The sequence below is a fragment of the Protopterus annectens genome, chromosome 1.part0 (assembly GCF_019279795.1).
Source record: "Protopterus annectens isolate FY-2018-M chromosome 1.part0, PAN1.0, whole genome shotgun sequence".
Lineage (NCBI taxonomy): Eukaryota > Metazoa > Chordata > Ceratodontiformes > Protopteridae > Protopterus > Protopterus annectens.
The window spans coordinates 676800973-676823101 of record NC_056725.1 but is presented as its reverse complement, the minus strand read 5'-3'; the positions used below and the strand labels follow the sequence as shown (position 1 = coordinate 676823101).

At 45.0% G+C, this 22129-nt stretch overlaps 1 protein-coding gene across 1 annotated transcript in view; it reads left to right on the top strand.

Moving 5' to 3' along the window:
- Nucleotides 1–22129, top strand: part of PAF1 (PAF1 homolog, Paf1/RNA polymerase II complex component) — a 712617-nt gene that overhangs the window by 137296 nt on the left and 553192 nt on the right. Inside the window, exon 5 of the mRNA XM_044062107.1 lies at nucleotides 2127–2190. Within this exon, the coding sequence (XP_043918042.1) occupies nucleotides 2127–2190 (64 nt within the window). The remainder of the gene's footprint in view (nucleotides 1–2126; nucleotides 2191–22129) is intronic.

The following is a 22129-nucleotide window of genomic DNA, read 5'->3' as shown; positions in this document are numbered from 1 at the left end:
TTTATATCATCTTTTCATAAAGATAATGTATCCTTGAGAACTGACCCTTCTTTTATGCCAGAAGTGGTTTCACAGTTCACTTTGAATCTGTCTGTTCATTCCACATATTCTTTTCAGAACCAGAAAATAAGAGGGAGGTAATTCTGCACATTCTGGATGTTCATGGACAACTCTGATAGTATATTAACAGGACAAAGACTTCAGAAAAATTAATCAGTTTATTTCTTACAAAGGTAAAAAAAAGAGGCAGTCATTATTAAAAGAGATGACTTCTAAATGGTTGCTTCGTGTCATTCAGTTTTGTTATGCATATCATGGCAAGACATTTTCAGGCAAAGTCTAAGCCCGTTCTACCAAGGTTCTGGCCACATCTCTTGGTTTTTGGAAAAGAGTAACTCAAAGTATTCTGAGGCAGTGACTTGGTCTTCTGTTCATACTTTTACCAAGCACTACAGAATTGACTGTTTCTCTGGTTCTAGCAATCCCTACCATGGCTCTATTCTCCATGGGCTCATGTGAGTCTTCATTCTGTACCCTTTCTTTCTAAGTTTTGATATTTGTCCCGTATAGCTTAGGCTCTTGCAGCAGTGATCTAAAAATGAGCGTAGTAGAGTTGTACAAGTTAGCTTAGCATAACAGTAGATGTTTGAATAGATTACTGTTGCAGCCTACATCGTACCTGTGTATTTTGCCATGGTGGAGATCTCAGTCTTCCCCTTTCATCCTAGTTCATTTTTTTACCAGGTCTAGAGACTTACTTCATTCTGAAGCACAAAATCCTATGACTTGTGTTTTATGCCAGCTTGCCCTCAAGCTCCAATGGATTTACAGTTTCATGGAAAGCAGTCTGGGCTGACCCTTTAATTGGTTAATGTTTGATCCATGTTCTACCTCTGTAGAAAGTAGACATAATTAATAATAAATAAAGGTGCCCTAAAGCTTTGGAAGCCAGCTGGATGGTCCTGATACTTGGCAGGATACATCCCATATACCTTAGGCTACTGCAACAGTGATCTGTCTGAATGAAAGTTACCTCTCACAGCTGTACTTTTTCTTTCAAACTTGCTTCTTTAATTCTTCAATTTATTTTCCTGAAGACATGTTTTGTGATAGACTTCTTGTGTCAAATCATTTCTTAACTTTAGATTTCTGTGTGTAAACAGCCATTCTTTGTTTTATACTATAATTACTCTCCCTAAAAGCTCATTTATATTCTTTCTGATTTCCTTGGACTGGAGTGGATCTACCATCCTTTTTTCCCCCCTGTGTAAACCACCATCTCCATTTTTTGTGTTGGAGTGAAGGATCTGAAGAAGTCAAATTACGTTTTTTCAGATATGGAGAAAACTTAAGTGGCCATTAATGATGCATTAAGCAGCTGACTAACTGCATTATATTTTTGCCATTTAGTACCATTCCTGATGCATACATTTAAAAGGTTTTGTGCATGTATTGAGTTGTTTGTGTGTTCAAGATAGACATTTCTGCTGTGATGTCTTGGTTTTCAGTACACACGTTACCTAAGCATTCTTAGGTCTGCATTTTGGAAACTGAGTCATCTTTGGAAGTGCTGATCTACAGAACATTAACTATTTCTTTCTTTTTTTTTGTTTTTTGCAACTTGTATTCTTCCTTTTCTACAGCTTGTCGTAAACTGGGTAGACTCCTCTAGTTGGGTAACCTGGCAGTATTTTTTGAAGTAACAAATGCTCTTCATATCTATAGACCTTTGACAGAGAATCCTAAAGTGTATTCTTTTTTACCCACTTTTCCATCTCCTTCATGTGCAGTTGAGCTGGAAGATGTACTCGTGCGAGTAGTTGGGCATAAAGGAATTTAGTAAATGAAAGAATTATCTTTGTTTTTGTAAGTTTTCATGGCTTTTTGGCAGTGACCACATTAGTCAACCCAGGCATAGGGGATACAGGTGTGGGCTTGGGAGATATGATTTCATAAGCATGGATACTGTGAATGTTTTCTGGGTGCTGCAGAAGTCTGTTCCTACAGGCCAGGGACTGTTTAAGAAGCTCGTGAAAGTTTGTCATTTGGATGTTATTTCTGTATCTTCACTAAAATGTCATCTAATACTGTTAGACTTGTCCTTATATGCATCTCTTCACTTGCAGTCCTTGACCCAGCAGATGAGAAACTACTGGAAGAAGAAATCCAGGCCCCAACAAGCTCTAAAAGGTAAGAAGGAATCCTTGATTTCTTTCTTCTCCACTAGTTTCTGTGTAATCCTTTGCATATATTTTCTTTTTTATGTCTGTTTCATAACTAGGGTGGAAGGGGGTGTTCAAGCTGACTCTGTCCAAGTAGAAATAGGGTCACAATTGATTTGGTTGCTATAAATCATTTTATATTCAAGAAACATTTTACAATCGTCTTTACTAATAAGTGTAAAACATTGTTTGCAGAGTAAGAACATAGACAGATTTGTAACAGCTATTGTTGATTATTATCCAGATGTGAAATGTGTATATCACAAGAATTCTTGCAGTTAAATTAATGTGTAATTTGTGTGTGTGTGTGTGTATATATATATATATATATATATATATATATATATATGTGTGTGTGTGTGTGTGTGTGTGTGTGTATATATATATATATATATATATATATGTGTGTGTGTGTGTGTGTGTGTGTGTATATATATATATATATATATATATATATATATATATATATGTGTGTGTGTGTATATATATATATATATATATATATATATATGTGTGTGTGTGTGTGTGTATATATATATATATATATATATATATATGTATATATATATATATATATATATGTGTGTGTGTATATATATATATATATATATATATATATATATATATATATATATGTGTGTGTGTGTGTGTATGTGTATATATATATATATATATATATATATATGTAATGGGTGATCCACCCCGTCTCACATTAAAGGATCCAGTAAAATATGAAGCCATATACACAATTTAGTCGGTCTCATGTTAAGAGTGACAAATCCAATAACATCTACTGGTATTGGCACTTTTATTGTAAATTGGATGTATGTACTAATATTACAGTGATTACAGGGTTTGTTTTTTGTGGATTGTTCCTGCATTCTTTTTTCCATACTGTCGATTACTTACCCTAATTGGATAATATTCTTCGTGTTTCACTGTTGCAGTCATCACATTTGGGTTATCCTGCCAGGGTTAGCCCTCAGTCGGCCTGAATACCAGAGGCATAGTGTTTCTGTGTCTGTTGCTGTCACTCCAGGACTGATGTCAGGTCATCAGATGTATAAAAACAGGCAGCGGATGCCATTACATCAGTCTTTCTTGTCTGACGAGCCCGATGCAGAAGCAGTTCGCACGAGTGCCAGTTGGCTTCTACCTGAGTTTTGTTTCCAAGTTGAAGTTGAAGTCTTCTAAAGCCAAGTACCTCGTTGGAGATCCTTTTTTTTTCTTGCTCTAACCGATGTCAGAAAAAGTTAATTGTCTCACCTGTGGAAAGCAAGCAGATACCACACTGAGACTTCATTTTTACTGTGTCACCTGTTTAGGCCCAGACCACGACATCCCCCGCCGTCACTTTTGTGCTTTGTTCAACGCCAGAACTCTGTGTTGTCGGGCCCTTATTGTAGCTAGATCTTTTCGCTCTCAGTCCTCAAATTCCGACATGGCTTCAGTAAGCCTTCCAACTACTGATCTTCAGAAAAAACGTAAGGATAAAGACAGAGACCGCACAGGTCCAAAACTGCCAACGACGCTTCCGTTAAGTTGGTCATCAGTTCTCTGGTCCTCAGTGAGGCACTTTTGCAGCCCCTGATGCTCACTTCTGTGGATTCGCAGGCCGCTACAGAGACCCTTTCGGAGTCAGGTATGCTGTGAGACTCTTCTTCGACTAAGGATCTTGAGGATGTCTCTACCTTGGATGGGTCTGAAGCCGCTGAGCAGGCACCGGCTTCCGAGGAAGTACTTCACACTACCGATGCTCAACACAGAACGATGACTTCTTTCGTGTCTTCAGTTCTTTCAAAAACTACCGAGTTTTTAAGGCCCAGGGTATGAATCACACCCAAAAAAATGGTGACCCAAGCTCAGTCACCTGCTTCCTTGCCTCAGTCTCAAATGCTTAAAGTGGCAGAAGACCTTATAATGCTTATTAGGGAAGGCCAGGCTACCCCTTCCAAAAGAAAGAGACTAGTCTCCAGTAGTTTTATCTGAACAGTAGTTTGAGGACTCAGATGCATCTGAATATGAAGATATGCAACCTCTGTCTGCTTATGAGGATTCTGATGCAGAGGAATCCATCCCTTCAGCCTCTCCATCAGAGGACATTTCCTTTGGGGAAACTTTACATACTTTAAGGGAGCATTTCCAATGGGAATGTTAGGGCTATCCTCAGTCAAAAAAGAGACTCTGAATTCTTAGATCTACCACAGCATAGACCTCTGGCCATTTCTCCTGTCCTGGATGTTGTGGATGATGTTTTTATGGAATCCAGTCTGACTCCAGACACCCTTCTTCCTGCTCCCAGGAAACCTGACGGGTATTACAGAGTCCCTGACTCTCACAAATTTCTTTTTAAAAATCCTTTTGCTGACCCCGAGGTAATCTCTCAATGACCTAAAGGAAACAAAACAATTTCAATTAAGAATCCCACCCCCTCGGATAGGGATTCCCGAGCATTAGATAGCTGGGGTAAAAAAGTATACTCCTTGGCTACTCTTGCTATTAGAGCATTAAATTCAATTCCACATGCTGAAATATCAACAGCATACCTTGGAACTCCTCAAACAAAAAATATTTTCTTTTCCAGCTTGTGTGGAAAATAGAGTTACAAAAGTTAAGGCATTCTGCAAGGCAAGTAACTAAGCACACCTTACAATGTGGCTTTGATGCCGTAGAAGTATCTTGCAGGGCAACAGTCACTGCTTCTGTCATTAGAAGGCATTCTTGGCTTAAGGAATGGACCTTGCCAGACCATGTCAAATCCAAGTTATTGGACGCACCCTTGAACAAAGGCAACTTATTTGGCACCAAGGCAGAAGAGGTCTTAAAAAAAGATGGAAGAAAAAGCTAAAGCTATGCAGACAGTTAAAGACGTCTTACAGGTACAACCACTGAGGTTCAGTAGGCATTGCCACTTCAAGCACTGGTCCTTCCTACCCCCTCCAGGCCAGCTCAGCCCAGACCCAGGGGAAGCAGACCTACCCAACAACAGCCCCAGGGAATGCAGAGATCTAAGCAATGGAGTTTCTCCTCCACAAAAACAGGGAGTGCAAGGCCACCCCCATATGGTAAGACCTCACAATGACTCTACACTACTACCCCCTCCCCTCTGCCCACCGGCTCGTGTCCCTAGGAGGAAAACTCTCCTTCCATGCAAGCACCTGGGCCACCATTACCAATGACCGCTGGGTCCTCAACATAGTGTCCCAAGGATACAAATTTTATTTCCACCCTCTACCTACCCCAAAAGGGTTCTCAGATCTTCCTCCAAACCAGTGGGTAGAGGCCAAAAAGCAAGTCCTTTCCCTGCTCTCCATGAGGGAAATGGAGCATGTTCCTACAGAACAAATAGGCAAAGGTTTCTATTCTAGACTTGTCATGGTACCCAGAAGGCACATGGCACCCCATCCTCTATCTATCCATTCTAAACACCTTGCTGGTGATACCAAAATTCAGAATGCTCACCCTCCATCAGCTTCTACTTATGCTTTCCAGGGATGCGTGGTTAGCCACCCTAGACCTAAAAGAGGCCTACCTACACATCCCAATCGGGGAATCATGCAGGAAATACCTACTTTTCAGGGCAGGATCTATTCACTTTCAGTTCTCTGCACTTCCTTTTGGCTTATCTACTGCTCCCACAGTTTTCACAAAATGTCTGGCTCCCGCCATTGCTTTCTGCAGACAAAGAAATATTCAAATTTACCCATACTTAGACGACTGCCTGATTTAGGCAGACAGTCAGGAAAAGCTGTTACAGCACCTGACCTTTGTAAGGGACCTACTGACGTCCCTGGGATATACTATCAATGAAAAGAAATCAAAACTAGTCCCCACACAAAAAATTGTATTCCTGTGAGCAACCCTGGACACAGCGTCCCAGATAGCATTGCTTACTGCAGAAAAACAAGCCTACCTGACAGACTACTACTCTCAACCAGCCACCAGAACCCAGTTAACCGCAAGGAAAATCTTGCAAGCTCTAGGGTTCATGGCCTGTTGTATTCTGCTCATTCCATATGCCAGACTGCATATGAAGAAACTACAATGGTACCTAAAAAGCCTTTGGTGTCAGCACTCTCAAGACCTGGAAACTCTTATACCAATGATGCCTTGTCTTAGGAAATATTTTCTTTGGGGCAGCAGCATGCAACCACAACAAGGGACTTCCCTTCTCACAACCCCATGCCGCTCAGACCCTCACCACAGATGTATCAGACTATGCCTGGGGTGCTCACCTGGACGGCAGGTACATTCAGGGCCAATGAAGCCCAAATCAAATGCATCTGCATATCAGCCAAAAGGAGATGTTAGCTGTTCTACACGCCCTGACAACTTTCAGACCCCTACTCTCCCCATGGCCTCTACTGATCAAAATAGATAACACCACAGTGATGTGGTATATCAACAAGCAGGGAGGGACTCGCTCTTATCCTCTCTGAAGGCTTGCTGTGACCCTTTGGCACATGGCCTCAGCCATGAACTACACCTGCTAGCACAATTCCTGCCAGGCTCTTTAAACTCTCTGGCAGACAACTTAAGCAGGAACCTGCGAGACTCACACGAGTGGCAGCTAGACCACAGAACCTTCACCCTTGTAACCCAGAAATGGGGCACCCCGAAGGTCGATCTCTTTGCCTCCCACTCCAATTATCAGCTTAGCAAATTATGCACCAAGGAACCTCACAGCAAAGCCTGGAAAGTGGATGCTCTATCCTTCCAGTGGGTAAACCTCTCGGTCCATGCATTTCCCCCTCCCACTCCAATTATCAGCTTAGCAAATTATGCACCAAGGAACCTCACAGCAAAGCCTGGAAAGTGGATGCTCTATCCTTCCAGTGGGTAAACCTCTCGGTCCATGCATTTCCCCCTGTACCACTCATTTCAAGGGGTACTGCTCAAAATAAGGGAGGAAAAACCAAGAGCAATCCTGATTGTCCCAGACTGGCCATGCCAGCACTGGTACCCACTGCTGCGCAGCCTGTCACCCCTGCCACCATGGCACCTACCTCCCAACACTCCTGACCCAGAGGAGTGGAGAGGCTGCCAGCCTAAGCAAACAAGTTCTAGATGTTATACATGCGTCCAGATACCCCAGCACTAGAAAATCCTATGCTGAAAAGTGGAACAGGTTTTGCACCTGGATCCAGGCTAAGGGAGACAGAATGGCACAGCCCTTCCTACCTCTCAACCTGAATTTACATGGCAGATCTACTACACAGAGGTCTATCCTTCTCTTCTATTAAAATTCATGCCTCACCCATCTCTGTTCATTTCAGCACAGAGCCTCCTCTCTTCTCACACCCTCTCATCAAACAGTTCCTAAGAGGGGCTAAGAACTTAAGGTCATCCAGAAAAGCGCCTACCCCAGCATGCGACCTTAACTTTGTGTTGGAAAAGCTCACCCCTGCCCCCCCCCCTTTGAACTTGCCGCTTCAGCAGTTTATTACTCTTTGTGAAGACAGCCTAGCCTCTGGCCATCACTTTAGCTAGAAGAGTATCAGAGATACAAGCACTTACGACTGTAGTGCCCTTCATCGTTTTCCATGCTGATAGTGTCTCCCTCAGGACTAACCCAACCTTCATGCCTAAAGTGGTGTCCATTGTGGCTCTGAACCAATCCATTCATTTGCCCACTTTTTTTTCTAACCCACAAAACAAGGGGGAAAGGATTCTGCCCTCTCTAGATGTGCACAGACAGCTCAGATTCTACCTGGACAGGACTAAATCTTTCAGAAAAACTGACCAGTTGCTAGTCGGCTTCGCTGCAGGAGCAGAGGGCAAGGCCATATCCAAACAATCTCCAAATGGATAGCGCACTGCATGCATTTCTGCTACAAACAGCACAGGAAACCACACCCAAAGGGGGCCAGGACACACTCCACCAGAGCAACCTCCACCTCTGCAGCTTTTCTCAGAGGGGTCCCCCCTAGGGACATACTGGAGGCTGCAACATGGACGTCTGTTCATACCTTCACCAGGCATTACCACCTGCGCATCTTTTCCAAATCCAGGGCAGGTTTAGCCACCGCAGTCTTGCAGGGCATCCTAGCCAGCCCCCATTCTTCTTGACTCCCTCCACCCTTTTTCTTCAGCTCTGGGAATTAACCCAAATGTGATGACTGCAACAGTGAAACACGAACATAGTACAATTGTGTACACTTACCATAAATATAGATGTTTGAGTGTATTCACTGTTGCAGTCCTGGATGTCCTTCATGGATGCATCTGCAGTCATAACAACTGGGTTGTCCTGTCGTCAGGCAGCCCTTCAGTCGGCCGGATTCCAAAGTCCGGGTCCGGCTTCGGCTGATGTCGCACTTCACCCGACGTCATCTCTGTTGGTCTTCGGGTATAAAGGCATCAGCCGACGCCATTTTCCTTAGTCTTTCTTGCCACGTGGCGCCCGAAGCAGAAGCTGTTCGCAAGTGCCGGTCGGTCGGATCCAGAGATTACTTCTACCGAATACTACTTCGAAGACTTCTAAAGCTAAGTACCCCGTTGGGGACTCTTTCTTGCCTCAGCCGATGTCAGAAAAAGTTAATAATTGTTTAACCTGTGGGAAACAAATACCTCATAAGGATTTCCACTCTTACTGTCTGCCTTGTTTAGGCCCAGCCCACGACGTAGCAGCCTGTTCGCCTGTGCTTCTTTCAACCGACGAACGCTTAGGCGTCGGTCGGAGTTTGCTGAACAGTTTTTCGGTTCTGATTTTGCGTATATTATGCCGTCGGATCCTCCGACTACCCAAACTGCTAAAAAATGCAAAGATAAAGACCGACACTTCGGTCCGCGGTTTCGGCCGAAACCATGGTTAAGCAAACCGCGAGTGTCTCGGTTTCGGCCGAAACCGAGAAAACTGACCAAAATACAGCAGAATCTATCACTACCACTGAGGCCCCTGCTACTTCTCTTGAATCGGCCTCAGAAATTTTATCCACTACGGTGGTTGCCACTGACTTATCAGACACCATTCCCTTGGATGTGTCTACCCCAGCACGTGGTGCTGCTAGGCCTCCAGCAGCCATGTCCATTAAGGCCTTTGCCAGGGCCAAAGCAGCCAAAACTACTAGAACAGTGCCTGCTAAACCACCTACAACCCGGCCCTGTTCTAGTGCACAAATGCTTACTCTGGCACAAGATTTAATTTCATTAATTAGCTGATCTCAATCTCACCCAGACAGGGCCTCTCAGCCCCCAGAGAAGAGACCTTGGGCAGAGCCCCTCGAGCCTGTGTCCTCTGATGATTCTGCTGATGAATCAGACATAACAGACCAGCCAGAGGCTCCTTTCTCCAATTTTGAAGACTCAGATGCTGAAGAATCCATTCCAGCTGCCTCCCCACCAGAAGAATTTTCCTTTGGGGAAACCTTACATGCCATGCGAGAGCAGTTCCAATGGCAGCAGCAGGATTTCTCAGACTCCAGAAAAAGACTGAGAACCTTTCTGCACCTTCCACAACACAGGCCCTTAGCTATACCTCCTGTGCTCTCTGTAGTGGATGATGCCTTCAATGATGTCTGCTCTGCACCAGATTCTTTACCTCCAGCCCCTGCCAAACCAGACAGATTTTACAGGGTACCAGACACTCATCACCACCTTTACAAGGCCCCACTTGCAGACCCCGAAACTATATCCCAGGGTCCCAAGGCAGTAGCCGTAACCACAGCTAAAAACCCTATTCCTTCTGAAAGGGAAGCCAGGTCTCTAGACAGATGGGGCAAAAAGGTTTACACTTCAGCTACTCTCTCAGCTAGAGCTTTAAACTGTCAGTTCCACATGATACAATACCAAGAGTTTATGCTTGATCAGTTAACAAAAAAGCTATCCTCTGATGAATCAATTGATAAGAAATATGTATTAGAAATGGTAAATAACATACAACAGGTTAGTAACCATTCCTTAAAATGTGGCTATGATGCACTGGAGGCTTCATTTAGATCGGCCATGACTGGCACAGTGATAAGAAGGCATGCATGGCTAAAGGAACAAGCTTTACCGGATCATGTTAAAGCTAAGTTATTAGATGCTCCTATGGATAAGACCAGCTTGTTTGGTACACCTGCCCAGCAGGTAATGAAGAAAATGGAAGAAAAGGCAAAATCTGTTCAAACGGTTAAAGATTTCTTGCAGGTCCAACCCCAAGGTTTAGCAGGAACTGGCCTGCCAAAATTGGTCCTTTCCTGACTCCACAAGATCCCAAAGGGGCAGGAATAGACGAACCAGAGGCAGAAACCAATCCAGAGGAGGTGCCTACAGAGGACGACAGTGGCAAGGTAACAACAGAGGCACAGACACAACCACTGCCACTACAACAACACAGCCACAGTGACTTAACTCTAAATCCGCCTACCAGGGAACAAATAGCAGCTCCATTAGGCGGCAAATTAACCTTATTTTCAAAGAACTGGCACTATATCACAAAAGACAAGTGGATTTTACAAACCATAGATCAAGGTTACCGGTTCCACTTCCACACTTTACCAGTCAAAAGAGGAATGCCAAATCTACCTCCAAATCAAAAAACAGAGGCTCTACAACAGATAATGCAGTTAGCAAACATGAGAGCTGTGGAAAGAGTGCCAGCAACAGAACAAGGAAAGGGATTCTACTCAAGACTATTCCTAGTTCCAAGAAAGGAAAAAAGTTGGAGACCTATTCTCGACCTGTCCTCCTTAAATACATACATCATTGTCCCAAAATTCAAAATGCTGACCCTACAGCAACTTCTTCCCATGCTGGGCAAGGAGTGTTGGCTGGTAACTCTAGATCTCAAGGAGGCATACCTGCACGTCCCCATTCGACCAATCTGCAGAAGATACCTCAGATTTCTTGCAGGATCAGAGCATTATCAATTCTCAGCATTGCCTTTTGGCTTATCTGCTGCGCCCAGAGTATTCACAAAATGCCTGGCATCAGTAATCGCCCACTGCAGACTACAGGGAATTCAAATTTACCCATACCTGGACGACTGCCTGCTACAAGGGGACAACAAAAGCAAGCTGACAACAGATTTACAAAGGGTCATTTACTTGCTACAAGCACTGGGATACACAGTCAATTTACAAAAATCAAGGCTGATCCCATCCCAGACAAGGACTTTCTTGGGCGCGGAATTGGAAACAGGAAAATAAATGGCTTTCCTAACTGCAGAAAAACAAAGAGAACTCCCTCTTTACTTTTTGGCACTAACAAAACAGAACAAGTTAACAGCAAGAAAAGTACTGCAGGCCTTGGGCTTCATGGCATCATGCATAATCTTGGTTCCACTTGCCAGACTACATATGAGAAAAATACAGTGGTACCTAAAGAATTTATGGTCCCAACACAGGCACAGCCTAGAAACACAAATTCCACTAATTCCATGCTTAAAACAGGAGTTCCTATGGTGGGCTCAAGCATGCCAGTCAAACCCAGGGCTACCCTTTCGCAGATGTCCAAGCCAGACCATCACAACAGACGCTTCAGACCTAGGATGGGGGGCCCACATGCTGGACAAATGCGTGCAAGGATTGTGGAAGCAGGATCAACTTCACCTGCACATCAACCTAAAAGAAATGCTGGCAGTAAAACTGGCAATCCAAAACTTCAGACCATTTCTCAAAGAAGGCCAGTTGATGATAAGGACAGACAACACCACAGTCATGTGGTACATCAACAAACAGGGAGGCACTCATTCATACCCCCTATGCAGAATGACTTTGGAGCTGTGGAACCTGGCACTCAGCTACAACATCCAGTTACAGGCAATATTGTCTAGTGGAAAAGAAAATACTCTAGCAGACATATTAAGCAGAACCACATCGGATGCCCACGAATGGATGCTACACCCGGACATCTTCAAGACCATCTCAAAGAAATGGGGAATGCCTCAGATAGATTTATTTGCTTCCCCTCTCAATCACCAGCTCAAAAAGTTCTGCACAAGGACAGTCCACCCACTAGCATGGAAAGTGGATTCGCTCTCCTTCAGCTGGAAAGGCCTAACAGCATATGCATTCCCACCTCTTCCCTTGATACACAAGGTATTACTAAAAATCAAGGAAGAACGCCCAAGGATAATCCTAATAGCTCCAAACTGGCCAAGACAACACTGGTACCCACTGCTGAGGAGCATGTCTCAGAACAATATGTGGCCAATACCCCTGATGCCTTTGATGTTAACTCAGAACAACTACAGCATCATGCATCCAAACCTAAAAACGTTGCAACTGACTGCATGGAACATCACATAGCAGCAGCTAATCCAGAACTTTCCCAAAGAGTTAAAGACATTATTCTTGAAGCCCGCAGACCTTCAACAAGAAGGAACTATGCAGGAAAATGGAAAAGGTTTGTCATTTGGAGTACTGAAAGAGGAAAAGATGTGTCAAACATAGATATGCCTAACATTCTGGAGTATCTGGCAGAACTTCTACATTCAGGCCTGTCCTACTCCTCCATCAAGATACATGCATCAGCTATATCAGCAGAATACAGCTTTGATCCACCTGTTTTTCACACCCATTACTCAGACAGTTCCTCAGAGGAATCAAGAATGTAAAACCTCCAAGGAAACCACCATTACCAGCTTGGGACTTGAACTTTGTGCTAGAAAAGTTGACACTATCACCCTTTGAGCCAGCAGCAACAGCAGACCTACAGCATCTATCGTGGAAAACCGCCTTCCTACTGGCAATAACCTCAGCCAGGAGGGTTTCTGAACTCCAGGCCCTAATGGCAGTACAACCCTTCCTAATCTTCCATCCAGATAGAGTGTCCATGAGGACTAATCCAACATTTATGCCTAAGGTGGTATCCAGAGTGTCTTTAAACCAGGCAATCCACCTACCTACCTTCTTTCCCAACCCACAAAACAGAGGGGAAAGAATACTGCATACCTTGGATGTACATAGACAGCTACGCTACTACCTGGACAGAACAAAAGTAGCAGAAAAACTGATCAGCTTTTTGTAGCTTATGCAACAGGAAGGGAAGGAAAAGCTATTTCCAAACAGACAATCTCCAAATGGATAGGAAATTGCATACGATTCTGTTACTCCTTCCATGGAAAACCAACTCCACAGAACATAAGACCTCATTCTACAAGGGCAACAGCCACTACCACAGCCTTTTTACGAGGAGTGGCAACCAAAGACATTATTGAGGCGGCTACTTGGACCTCCGTGCATACATTTGCCAAGCATTATAATTTGCCTCTATATTCCAGATCCCGAGCAGGGTTTGCCACTGCTGTACTGCAAGGGATCCTAAACACACCATAATCTAGTTTCTTCCTCCTCCCCTAGTTGGCTATGGTATTCTACCCAGTTGTTATGACTGCAGATGCATCCATGAAGGACATAGTACAGTTTTGTACCTACCGTAAATGTAGATGTCCGAACTGGATAGCATCTGCAGTCAGGATTACCCTCCCTCCTTCCCCTCTGTGGTACTCCTAGGGTGTTTACCCTCCTAATAGCTAGCTGGTGGGGGGGATCTTTTATGGTGTATTTGTTGTATATATGTACATACATGCTTATTTTTTGTGTTTACCACTATCCTTTTGGAAACATTGGCATTTATCCAAAATTTTTAGCCTACAAGAGGGCTACTGGCATCTGGGGCAAGAAACACTGAGGAACATGGCGTCGGCTGATGCCTTTATACCCGAAGACCAACAGAGATGACATCGGGTGAAGTGCGACATCAGCCGAAGCCGGACCCGGACTTTGGAATCCGGCCGACTGAAGGGCTGCCTGACGACAGGACAACCCAGTTGTTATGACTGCAGATGCTATCCAGTTCGGACATCTACATTTATGGTAGGTACAAAACTGTACTTTTCCCTCCCTCCTTCCCCCTTTTCTCTCTGTCTGTCTCTCTCCTTACAAGGAAATTTTGATATTTTTTTTCTACTGGTGGTGTTCTTCCACCATAGCTTAGCTCCTATTGGGGGCTCCTGACAGGGCAAGAAAAACTGATGTAATGGCATCGGCTGCCTGTTTTTATACCTTTGACGACCTGATGTCAATCCTGGAGTGACAACAACCAACGCAGAAATACTACACCTCTGGTATTCGGCCGACTGAGGGATGCCCCTGGCAGGTAACCCAAATGTGATGACTGCAACAGTGAATACACTCTAACATCTACATTTATGGTAAGTGTACACAACTGTACTTTTTTTAACAAAGTTTGAGATAAATTTTTCCTCTTCTGTATATAAAATGACAGGATCTGATGTTCTGTAGGTTATTATTCTTCACAGAAGGGTTTTGGATCCGATGTCCTTCAAGAATGCAACTGCAGTCATAACATATGGGTTGTCCTGCCTCAGGCAGCCCTCGGTCGGCCGGATTCCAAAGTCTGGGTCCGGCGTCTGCCGGTGTCTCCTCCTCTCTGACGTCAGAATGGCTGGAGTATAAAGGCATCGGCCGACGCCATCTTCTCCAGTCTTTCTTGCCGCAAGGTGCCCGAAGCAGAAGCAGTTAGCAAGTGCCGGTCGGTCAGCTCCTATGTTTTCAGTACCAAAGTCATCTAAAAGCTAAGTACCCCGTTGGGGAACATTTTTTCTTGCCTCAGCCGATGTCAGAACAAATTGAGAAAGTTAATAATTGTTTGTCTTGTGGTAAACAAATACCTCATAAGGACTTCCATTCTTATTGCCTCCCTTGCCTGGGCCCAGACCACGGCGTCTCGACCTGTGCTGCCTGTGCTCGCTTTAATAAGCGCACTCTCAGGCGCCAGGCAGAATTTGCCGAAGACTTTTTCGGCGAATCTTTCGCTTATATCATGCCGTCGGAACAACCGACAACTCAAGCTATCAAAAAACGAAAGGACGGGGACCGCATGCCCGCGTCCTCCACCGATACTCCTCTAAACCCTCCGCGAGTGCTTCGGTCCCTTCGGAAGCGGTAATTCAACCGCTCCAGGCCGACGACACAGCGTTAACACGTCCTTCGGTCTCTGAGTCTACACCGGTGCCGGTTGTTGATTTTCCTCCAGAAACCGAAGTTCTGGATCTACCCGACACCATTCCTGTGGACAAGGTTACTCCTGCACGTGGGGCAGCTAGGCCTCCTGTATCCATGTCCATCAAGGCCTTTGAACGTGCTAAGGCCGCCAGCCAGGCCAAGGCCCATCCTAAACCTACTGCCCAGGCCCCTTCTTCTGATAAACAGATCATGTCTCTTGCTGCAGATCTTATTTCTCTTATCAGGGGGTCTCAGCCTCATCCAGACAGAGGTTCTCAGCCGCTTGCAGAGAAAAGGCCCAGAACTGAGCAGGCCGACAACCTCTCTTCAGATGAAGCCTCTGGGGATTCTGAGCATTCAGATACCCAAGAAGAATCCTTCCAGGCCTATGAGGACTCTGATGCTGAGGAATCGATTCCCTCTGCTTCACCTCCAGAGGATTTTTCGTTCGGCAAAGTCCTACACTCTGAGGGAGCATTTTAAATGGCAGGGTCAGGAATTCTCTGATTCCAGGAAAAGGCTACGTACCTTCCTCAAGCTACCCCAGCACAGACCTTTAGCTATCCCTCCAGTTATGGATGTCCTGGATGATGTTTTCTCCGACTCCAGTGCTAACCCTGATTCTCTCCCTCCTGCTCCTGTCAAGCCAGACAGATATTATAGGGTCCCTGAGACCCACAAACATCTCTTTAAGGCCCATTCTGTGGATCTAGAAACTATTTCACAGGGCCCCAAGGGAGTGGCTACTTCCACAGCCAAGAATCCACTGCCAGCAGATAGGGAAGCTAGGTCCCTGGAGAGATGGGGTAAAAAAGTTTATACCTCTACCACCCTGGCCATGAGGTCACTTAACTGCCTTTTCATATGTTTCAGTACCAGGATTTTTTACTGGATGATTTACAGAAAAAGCTAGCCTCTCCTGAGCCTATTGATAGAAAGGCATTGCAGGATTTAGTACATAACACTCAGCAGGTTAGCAATCATTTTCTTCAGTGTGGTTATGATGCATTGGAGGCTTCATGTAGGGCAGCTATGACTGGGGCTGTTATACGTAGACATGCTTGGTTAAAAGAACAGCCACTACCAGACCATGTTAAAGTAAAGTTACTTGATTCACCTCTGGAAAAACAGAAGCTTTTTGGTGCTAATGCACAAGATTTGTTGAAGTCCATTGAGGAAAAAGCTAAATCAGTACAGACAGTCAAAGATTTCCTCCAGGTTCAGCCACCCAGATTCAGCAGGAATTGGCCTTCAAAGAATTGGTCCTTTCCAGACAGTGACAAGTTTCAAAGGGGAAAAAACAGGTGTGCCCGAGGTAAAGGGCAATACCGAGGCTCCTACAGGGGCCGCCAATGGCAACCACCAAATCAAAGAAGTGGCGCAGGCAGTCCAGCTGCACCACAAGGACAACCACAATGACTTGACTTTCATACAGTCTACAAAGGCTCAAAGAGAAGCGCCTTTGGGCGGAAAATTATCCTTATTCTCAAAAAACTGGCATATCTTAACCAAGGACAACTGGATTCTGGATTTAATAGACAAAGGTTACAGATTCCACTTCCATACTTTACCAATAAGACAAGGCATGCCAAACCTGCCACTTCATCAAAGGGCAGAGGCACTCATTCAGGTTTCAAAGCTGTTAAATATAAAAGCAATAGAAAAGGTCCCTCCACAGGAACAAGGCCAGGGATTTTATTCAAGACTCCTTCCTTGTTCCAAGAAAGGAAAACAAATGGAGGCCTATACTGGACTTGTCTACTCTAAATACTTATCTCATTGTGCCAAAGTTCAAAATGCTGACGTTGCAGCAACTCCTTCCCATGCTGGGCAAGGGGTCTTGGCTGGTCACTCTGGACCTCAAGGAGGCATACCTGCATGTCCCAATCAGACAAAGCTGCAGAAGATACCTCAGATTTCTTGCAGGGACAGAGCATTATCAATTCTCAGCATTGCCGTTTGGCTTCTCTACTGTGCCCAGAGTGTTCACGAAATGCCTGGCATCAGTAGTGGCACACTGCAGACTCCAGGGGATTCAAATATACCCCTACTTGGACGACTGCCTCATACAAGCAGACAACAAACAAACCTTGATAGCAAACTTGGACTATGTCATTCAATTACTACAGGCCTTGGGATACACAGTCAACATTCAGAAATCAAGACTTCTGCCATCCCAACAAATTATTTTCCTAGGAGCTAAACTGGACACAAAAACACAAATGGCTTATCTCACAGAGGAAAAACAACAGCAGTTACCAGAGTACTTCAAAGGCCTAGCAAAGCTCTCCCAGCTGACTGCAAGGAAAATCCTGCAGGCCCTGGGGTTCATGGCATCTTGCATTTTTCTGATACCTTTGGCAAGACTTCATATGAGTAAGCTGCAATGGTACTTAAAAAGCTTATGGTCCCAACACAGCCAAAGCCTAGAGGACGTAATCCCACTCATTCCATGTCTGCAAAGAGAATTTCTGTGGTGGGCTCAAGCAAGTCAGTTAAACAATGGCATGTCTTTCAACAAACCTCAAGCAGGTCAAATGATTACAACAGACGCCTCAGACCATGGATAGGGGGCGCATATGGAGGGCAGATGCATTCAAGGTCAATGGACACCAAGGGAAAGGCATCTGCACATAAACCAAAAAGAGATGTTGGCAGTGATACATGCAATCGAGACTTTCAAAAAATCACTTCAACAAGGACATTTACTAATAAGGACAGACAACACCACTGTTATGTGGTATATAAACAAGCAGGGAGGCACTCATTCTTATCCCCTCTGCAGACTAACAATGATTCTCTGGGAAAAATCCCTAAGTCTGAAGATACATTTGCAATCCCAGTTTGTGCCAGGCAAGGACAATGTACTGGCGGACAAGCTGAGCAGAAATTTCTTGGATCCACACGAATGGATGCTGCATCCTCACATTTTCTCACAAATAGCAAGGTCATGGGGAAGACCGGACATAGATCTCTCTGCTTCTCACATGAATCATCACCTGGAAAAGTTCTGTACAAAGACCCACCATCCTCTAGCCTGGAAAACAGATGCTCTCTCCTTCAGCTGGAATTCCCTAACAATTTATGCATTCCCTCCTCTACCACTGCTGTCCAGGGTGATACTGAAGATCAAAGCAGAACAACCAACAGGCATTTTGATAGCTCCAGACTGGCCAAGGCAGCACTGGTACCCATTGCTGTTGAGCATAACTCGGACCAAATCGTGGCCTCTGCCCCTATGGCCTCTGCTTCTAACACAACACAATTACAGGACTGTTCATCAAAACCTGAAAACATTGCATCTGACAGCCTGGAGGTTACCATAACTCCTTCCGATATCTCTCTTTCCAAAAAAGTTCAAGAGATCTTACTGGAAGCACGCAGACCTTCCACCAGAAAAACCTATTCAGCCAAGTGGAAGAGATTCATCATCTGGAATTGCTAACAGGGGTCAGGATACAACAGTATCGAGTATACCTCAGATATTGGAATACTTGGCAGAAATGTTTCATACTGGTCTCTCATATTCTTCCATAAAGATTCATGCCTCCGCAATCTCAGCAAAATACAATTGTGATCCACCTGTGTTTTCACATCCTTTGCTAAGGCAGTTCCTAAGAGGGATAAAGAATATCAAACCTCCCAGGAAACCGCCAGTACCTGCATGGGACCTCAATTTCGTCTTGGAAAAATTAACTCTTCCTCCCTTTGAACCAGCAGCAACTTCTGAAATGCAATTTCTCTCATGGAAAACGGTTTTCCTATTGGCAATCACATCAGCAAGAAGAGTCTCGGAGATACAGGCACTCATGGCAGTACCTCCTTTTCTCATTTTTCATCAGGACAGAGTCTCTCTAAGAACCAATCCTTCATTCATGCCAAAAGTAATTTCCAGGGTAGGAAAAGCAATCTCCAAACAAACAATTTCCAAATGGATTGGACACTGCATCAGATTTTGCTATTCTTTTCATGGAAAAGGTGTGCCAGCCAATATTAGGCCACACTCCACCAGAGCTATAGCCACATCCACAGCTTTCCTAAGAGGAGTGGCTACAAAGGACATTCTAGAGGCTGCTACATGGAGCTCCGTGCATACATTTACCAAGCACTACAACCTGCCTTTATACTCCAGATCCCGAGCAGGCTTTGCTTCGGCAGTCCTGCAGGGCATTTTAGCTACACCATCACTTTTTTAGTTCCAACCACCCCCAGCTTGGCTATGGTATTCAACCCATATGTTATGACTGCAGTTGCATTCTTGAAGGACATAGTACAGTTTTGTACCTACCATAAATGTAGATGTCCGATAGATATGCAACTGCAGTCGGATTTTCCAACCCTCCTACCCCTCTGCAACCTTCTTTATGGGTCCACTACCCCTTTACCTATTAGCTGGGGGTATCTCCTATGGTGTATCTGTTTATTACTGTTGTGCATGTCTGGAATTGTTTATCCATTCACCAAATTTAGCCTTCCTAGGAGGGCACCTGGCATCTGGGGCAAGAAACACTGAAGAAGATGGCGTTGGCCGTTGCCTTTATACTCCAGCCGTTCTGATGTCAGAGAGGAGGCGACACCGGCCGGTGCCGGACCTAGACTTTGGAATCCGGCCGACCGAGGGCTGCCTGAGGCAGGACAACCCATATGTTATGACTGCAGTTGCATATCTATCGGACATCTACATTTATGGTAGGTACAAAACTGTACTACATTGCAGCTGTGCTGGCAACTTTAGCATAGACATATACAAGGCTCAGGCTCCTTTCTCTCCCATAATCCCCTGCTGTCCTCTAACCCTCGGATTTCATTTGCCGCATTTTGCTGAGGACACAATCTCTGGCTCTGTCTTTCAGATAAGTGACTTAGTTCAGTTTGTTTAGCTATAGCTTAGCTTAACTTACCTGGTTAGCTTCTTTCTAGTTTCCTTTTTACCTAGTCTATTGTGGTGTTAGTAGTTACCTCCCCTGCCTTAGGTTTCCTAGTTTGGGTAGTTCCCCTTGTTAGTTGGTCTTTTAGTGCCTTTTTTTTGTGTTAGTCGCTAGATATTTGTATTTTTCAAAGTTATGATTGGTAAGCCGTCTGGGTTTAAAAAGTGCTGCTTATGCGGTCGAATGATGCTCAATTCTGACTCACACGAGGATTGTTTGTATTGTTTAAGGGCTCCTCACCTGGAACCTGAATGCGACATTTGTGCCACATTCAACCCCAGGGCTTTGGCAGAGCACCGCAGTTAGCTGCTGCTTAAAGGTATGGTGCAGGGGGTCCTTATGTTTCCCATGCTAAGGCTTCCTCTTCTAACCCCATAATTATTGAGGATACAGCTTTGCCTAGTTCATCTAGGCATTTATTCCAGTCAGCTCCTAGACCTTGGAGCCAAACTTCAGATCACTGACACAGATCCTCACGATCTCCAGCAAAGTCTACCCATATCTCCACTTTTTCCTGATCGTTGAGGAGTTTGTTGCCTTCCATTATGGACAGGATGCTGAGGAGCTTCTTCAAAGCCCAAATACAGTTGGGGCTTCTGGTGTCTCCAACCAAATAGGTTAGGGGAGCTTCTCCAATCCCAACTGTCTGTTCTCCTGTTCCAACCCAGCGGCTTTGGAATCTCGGGACCTGGCTACCAATGGTCAGATCCTGACTATGTTGAGTATTCTGTTTTTTTCTCAACCCCATCAGTGTTCCTGGCCTGATCTTTTCCTCTTCCCTCAGACCGGACTGGCTGTGTGCTGGAGTGGCCGGCATCGGGTCTGGTATTTTTGGACCAGTCACTTCCCCTGGGGGGGCCTTGGCCTTTGATAGCTCCAGATCTGTATCATCTGGGGGTTATGGTGTTGTATCGGGGCTTGTTCTTAATCTCCTGGGGACTTTGCCATTTTAGATTGGGAATGGGACCGCTTCCAGCCCCTCACCCTCCTTGGGTGGTAGAGAGTACCTTTTCCAGGACTGGAGCTACATTTCCCATCATTCCAGGTCCATCCCTGCCTCTCTCTACTTTGGCATCTCCCACTCTTCCAAGTCCATCCCTGCCTCTCTCTACTTTGGGTGGTGAGGCCTCCCATCCTGTCCAGGGTCAGCCCTACCTTTTGAACCTTCAGGGGGTTACCTCCCTGCATGGGGTCCCTGCATCTTCCAAGTCCTCCCCAGAGTCCCCCACGGAGGAGGTACCCCCTAAGAGGAAGTGCAAGGAGGCACTTGGACACACCCACAGAGTCCCTCACAGAGGACGTAGACCTCAATGAAGTAGACTGGTCCCCCAGATTTCCGCCAGGTGATGTCTCCTTTGGGGACATCCTTGAGGTCCTGAAGCAGAAGGGCAGGTGGTCTCTCCAACCTTCATCTTTGGAGGAGTCCTTTGTTCCTGAAGGCTTTCAGGATGAGCCAGTCTACTTCTTGGGTGTTCTCCCTTGCTCTCTAGTTGGTTGATCGCATCACTAGCAGGGCGTGGAAGGAGCTGGACACTGTGGAGCCAGTGCCCAAACGAGCTGATAAGATGTTTTTCTGTTGCAGTATTCCTGACATAATGGCGTTGCCTGCCAAAGCGACGACCCATTGTTGGCTAGTATAACCAAGTCTTTTATTACCTAAGATGCACAGTATGTCTGATGTTGGCCATCAGCAGCAGATCATCAGTCCCAGACATCACTCTGCTGTCACACTCGCTATTCTTCAAAAAGATAAGTGCCTTGTTGGGGAAACCTTTTGTTTTTTGCTACCTTTTCTTTATTTCTGAGGTTCATGTCCTCCAGAAAAGGGAAGTGTGACTGTGAATATCAGATTCCACATAGACAGACAGTCGTACACAGTGCCTTTTTTGCCTCCGCCCTCCACTTGATCACAAATCCTGTACATTTTGCTAATCCTTTGTTCCAAAGACCCTTCAGAGTCTGTTATCCTCCCTTGTAATTTTCCTAGAAAACCAATGTCGCAAGCTTCTAGCAAAGATTGAGATGG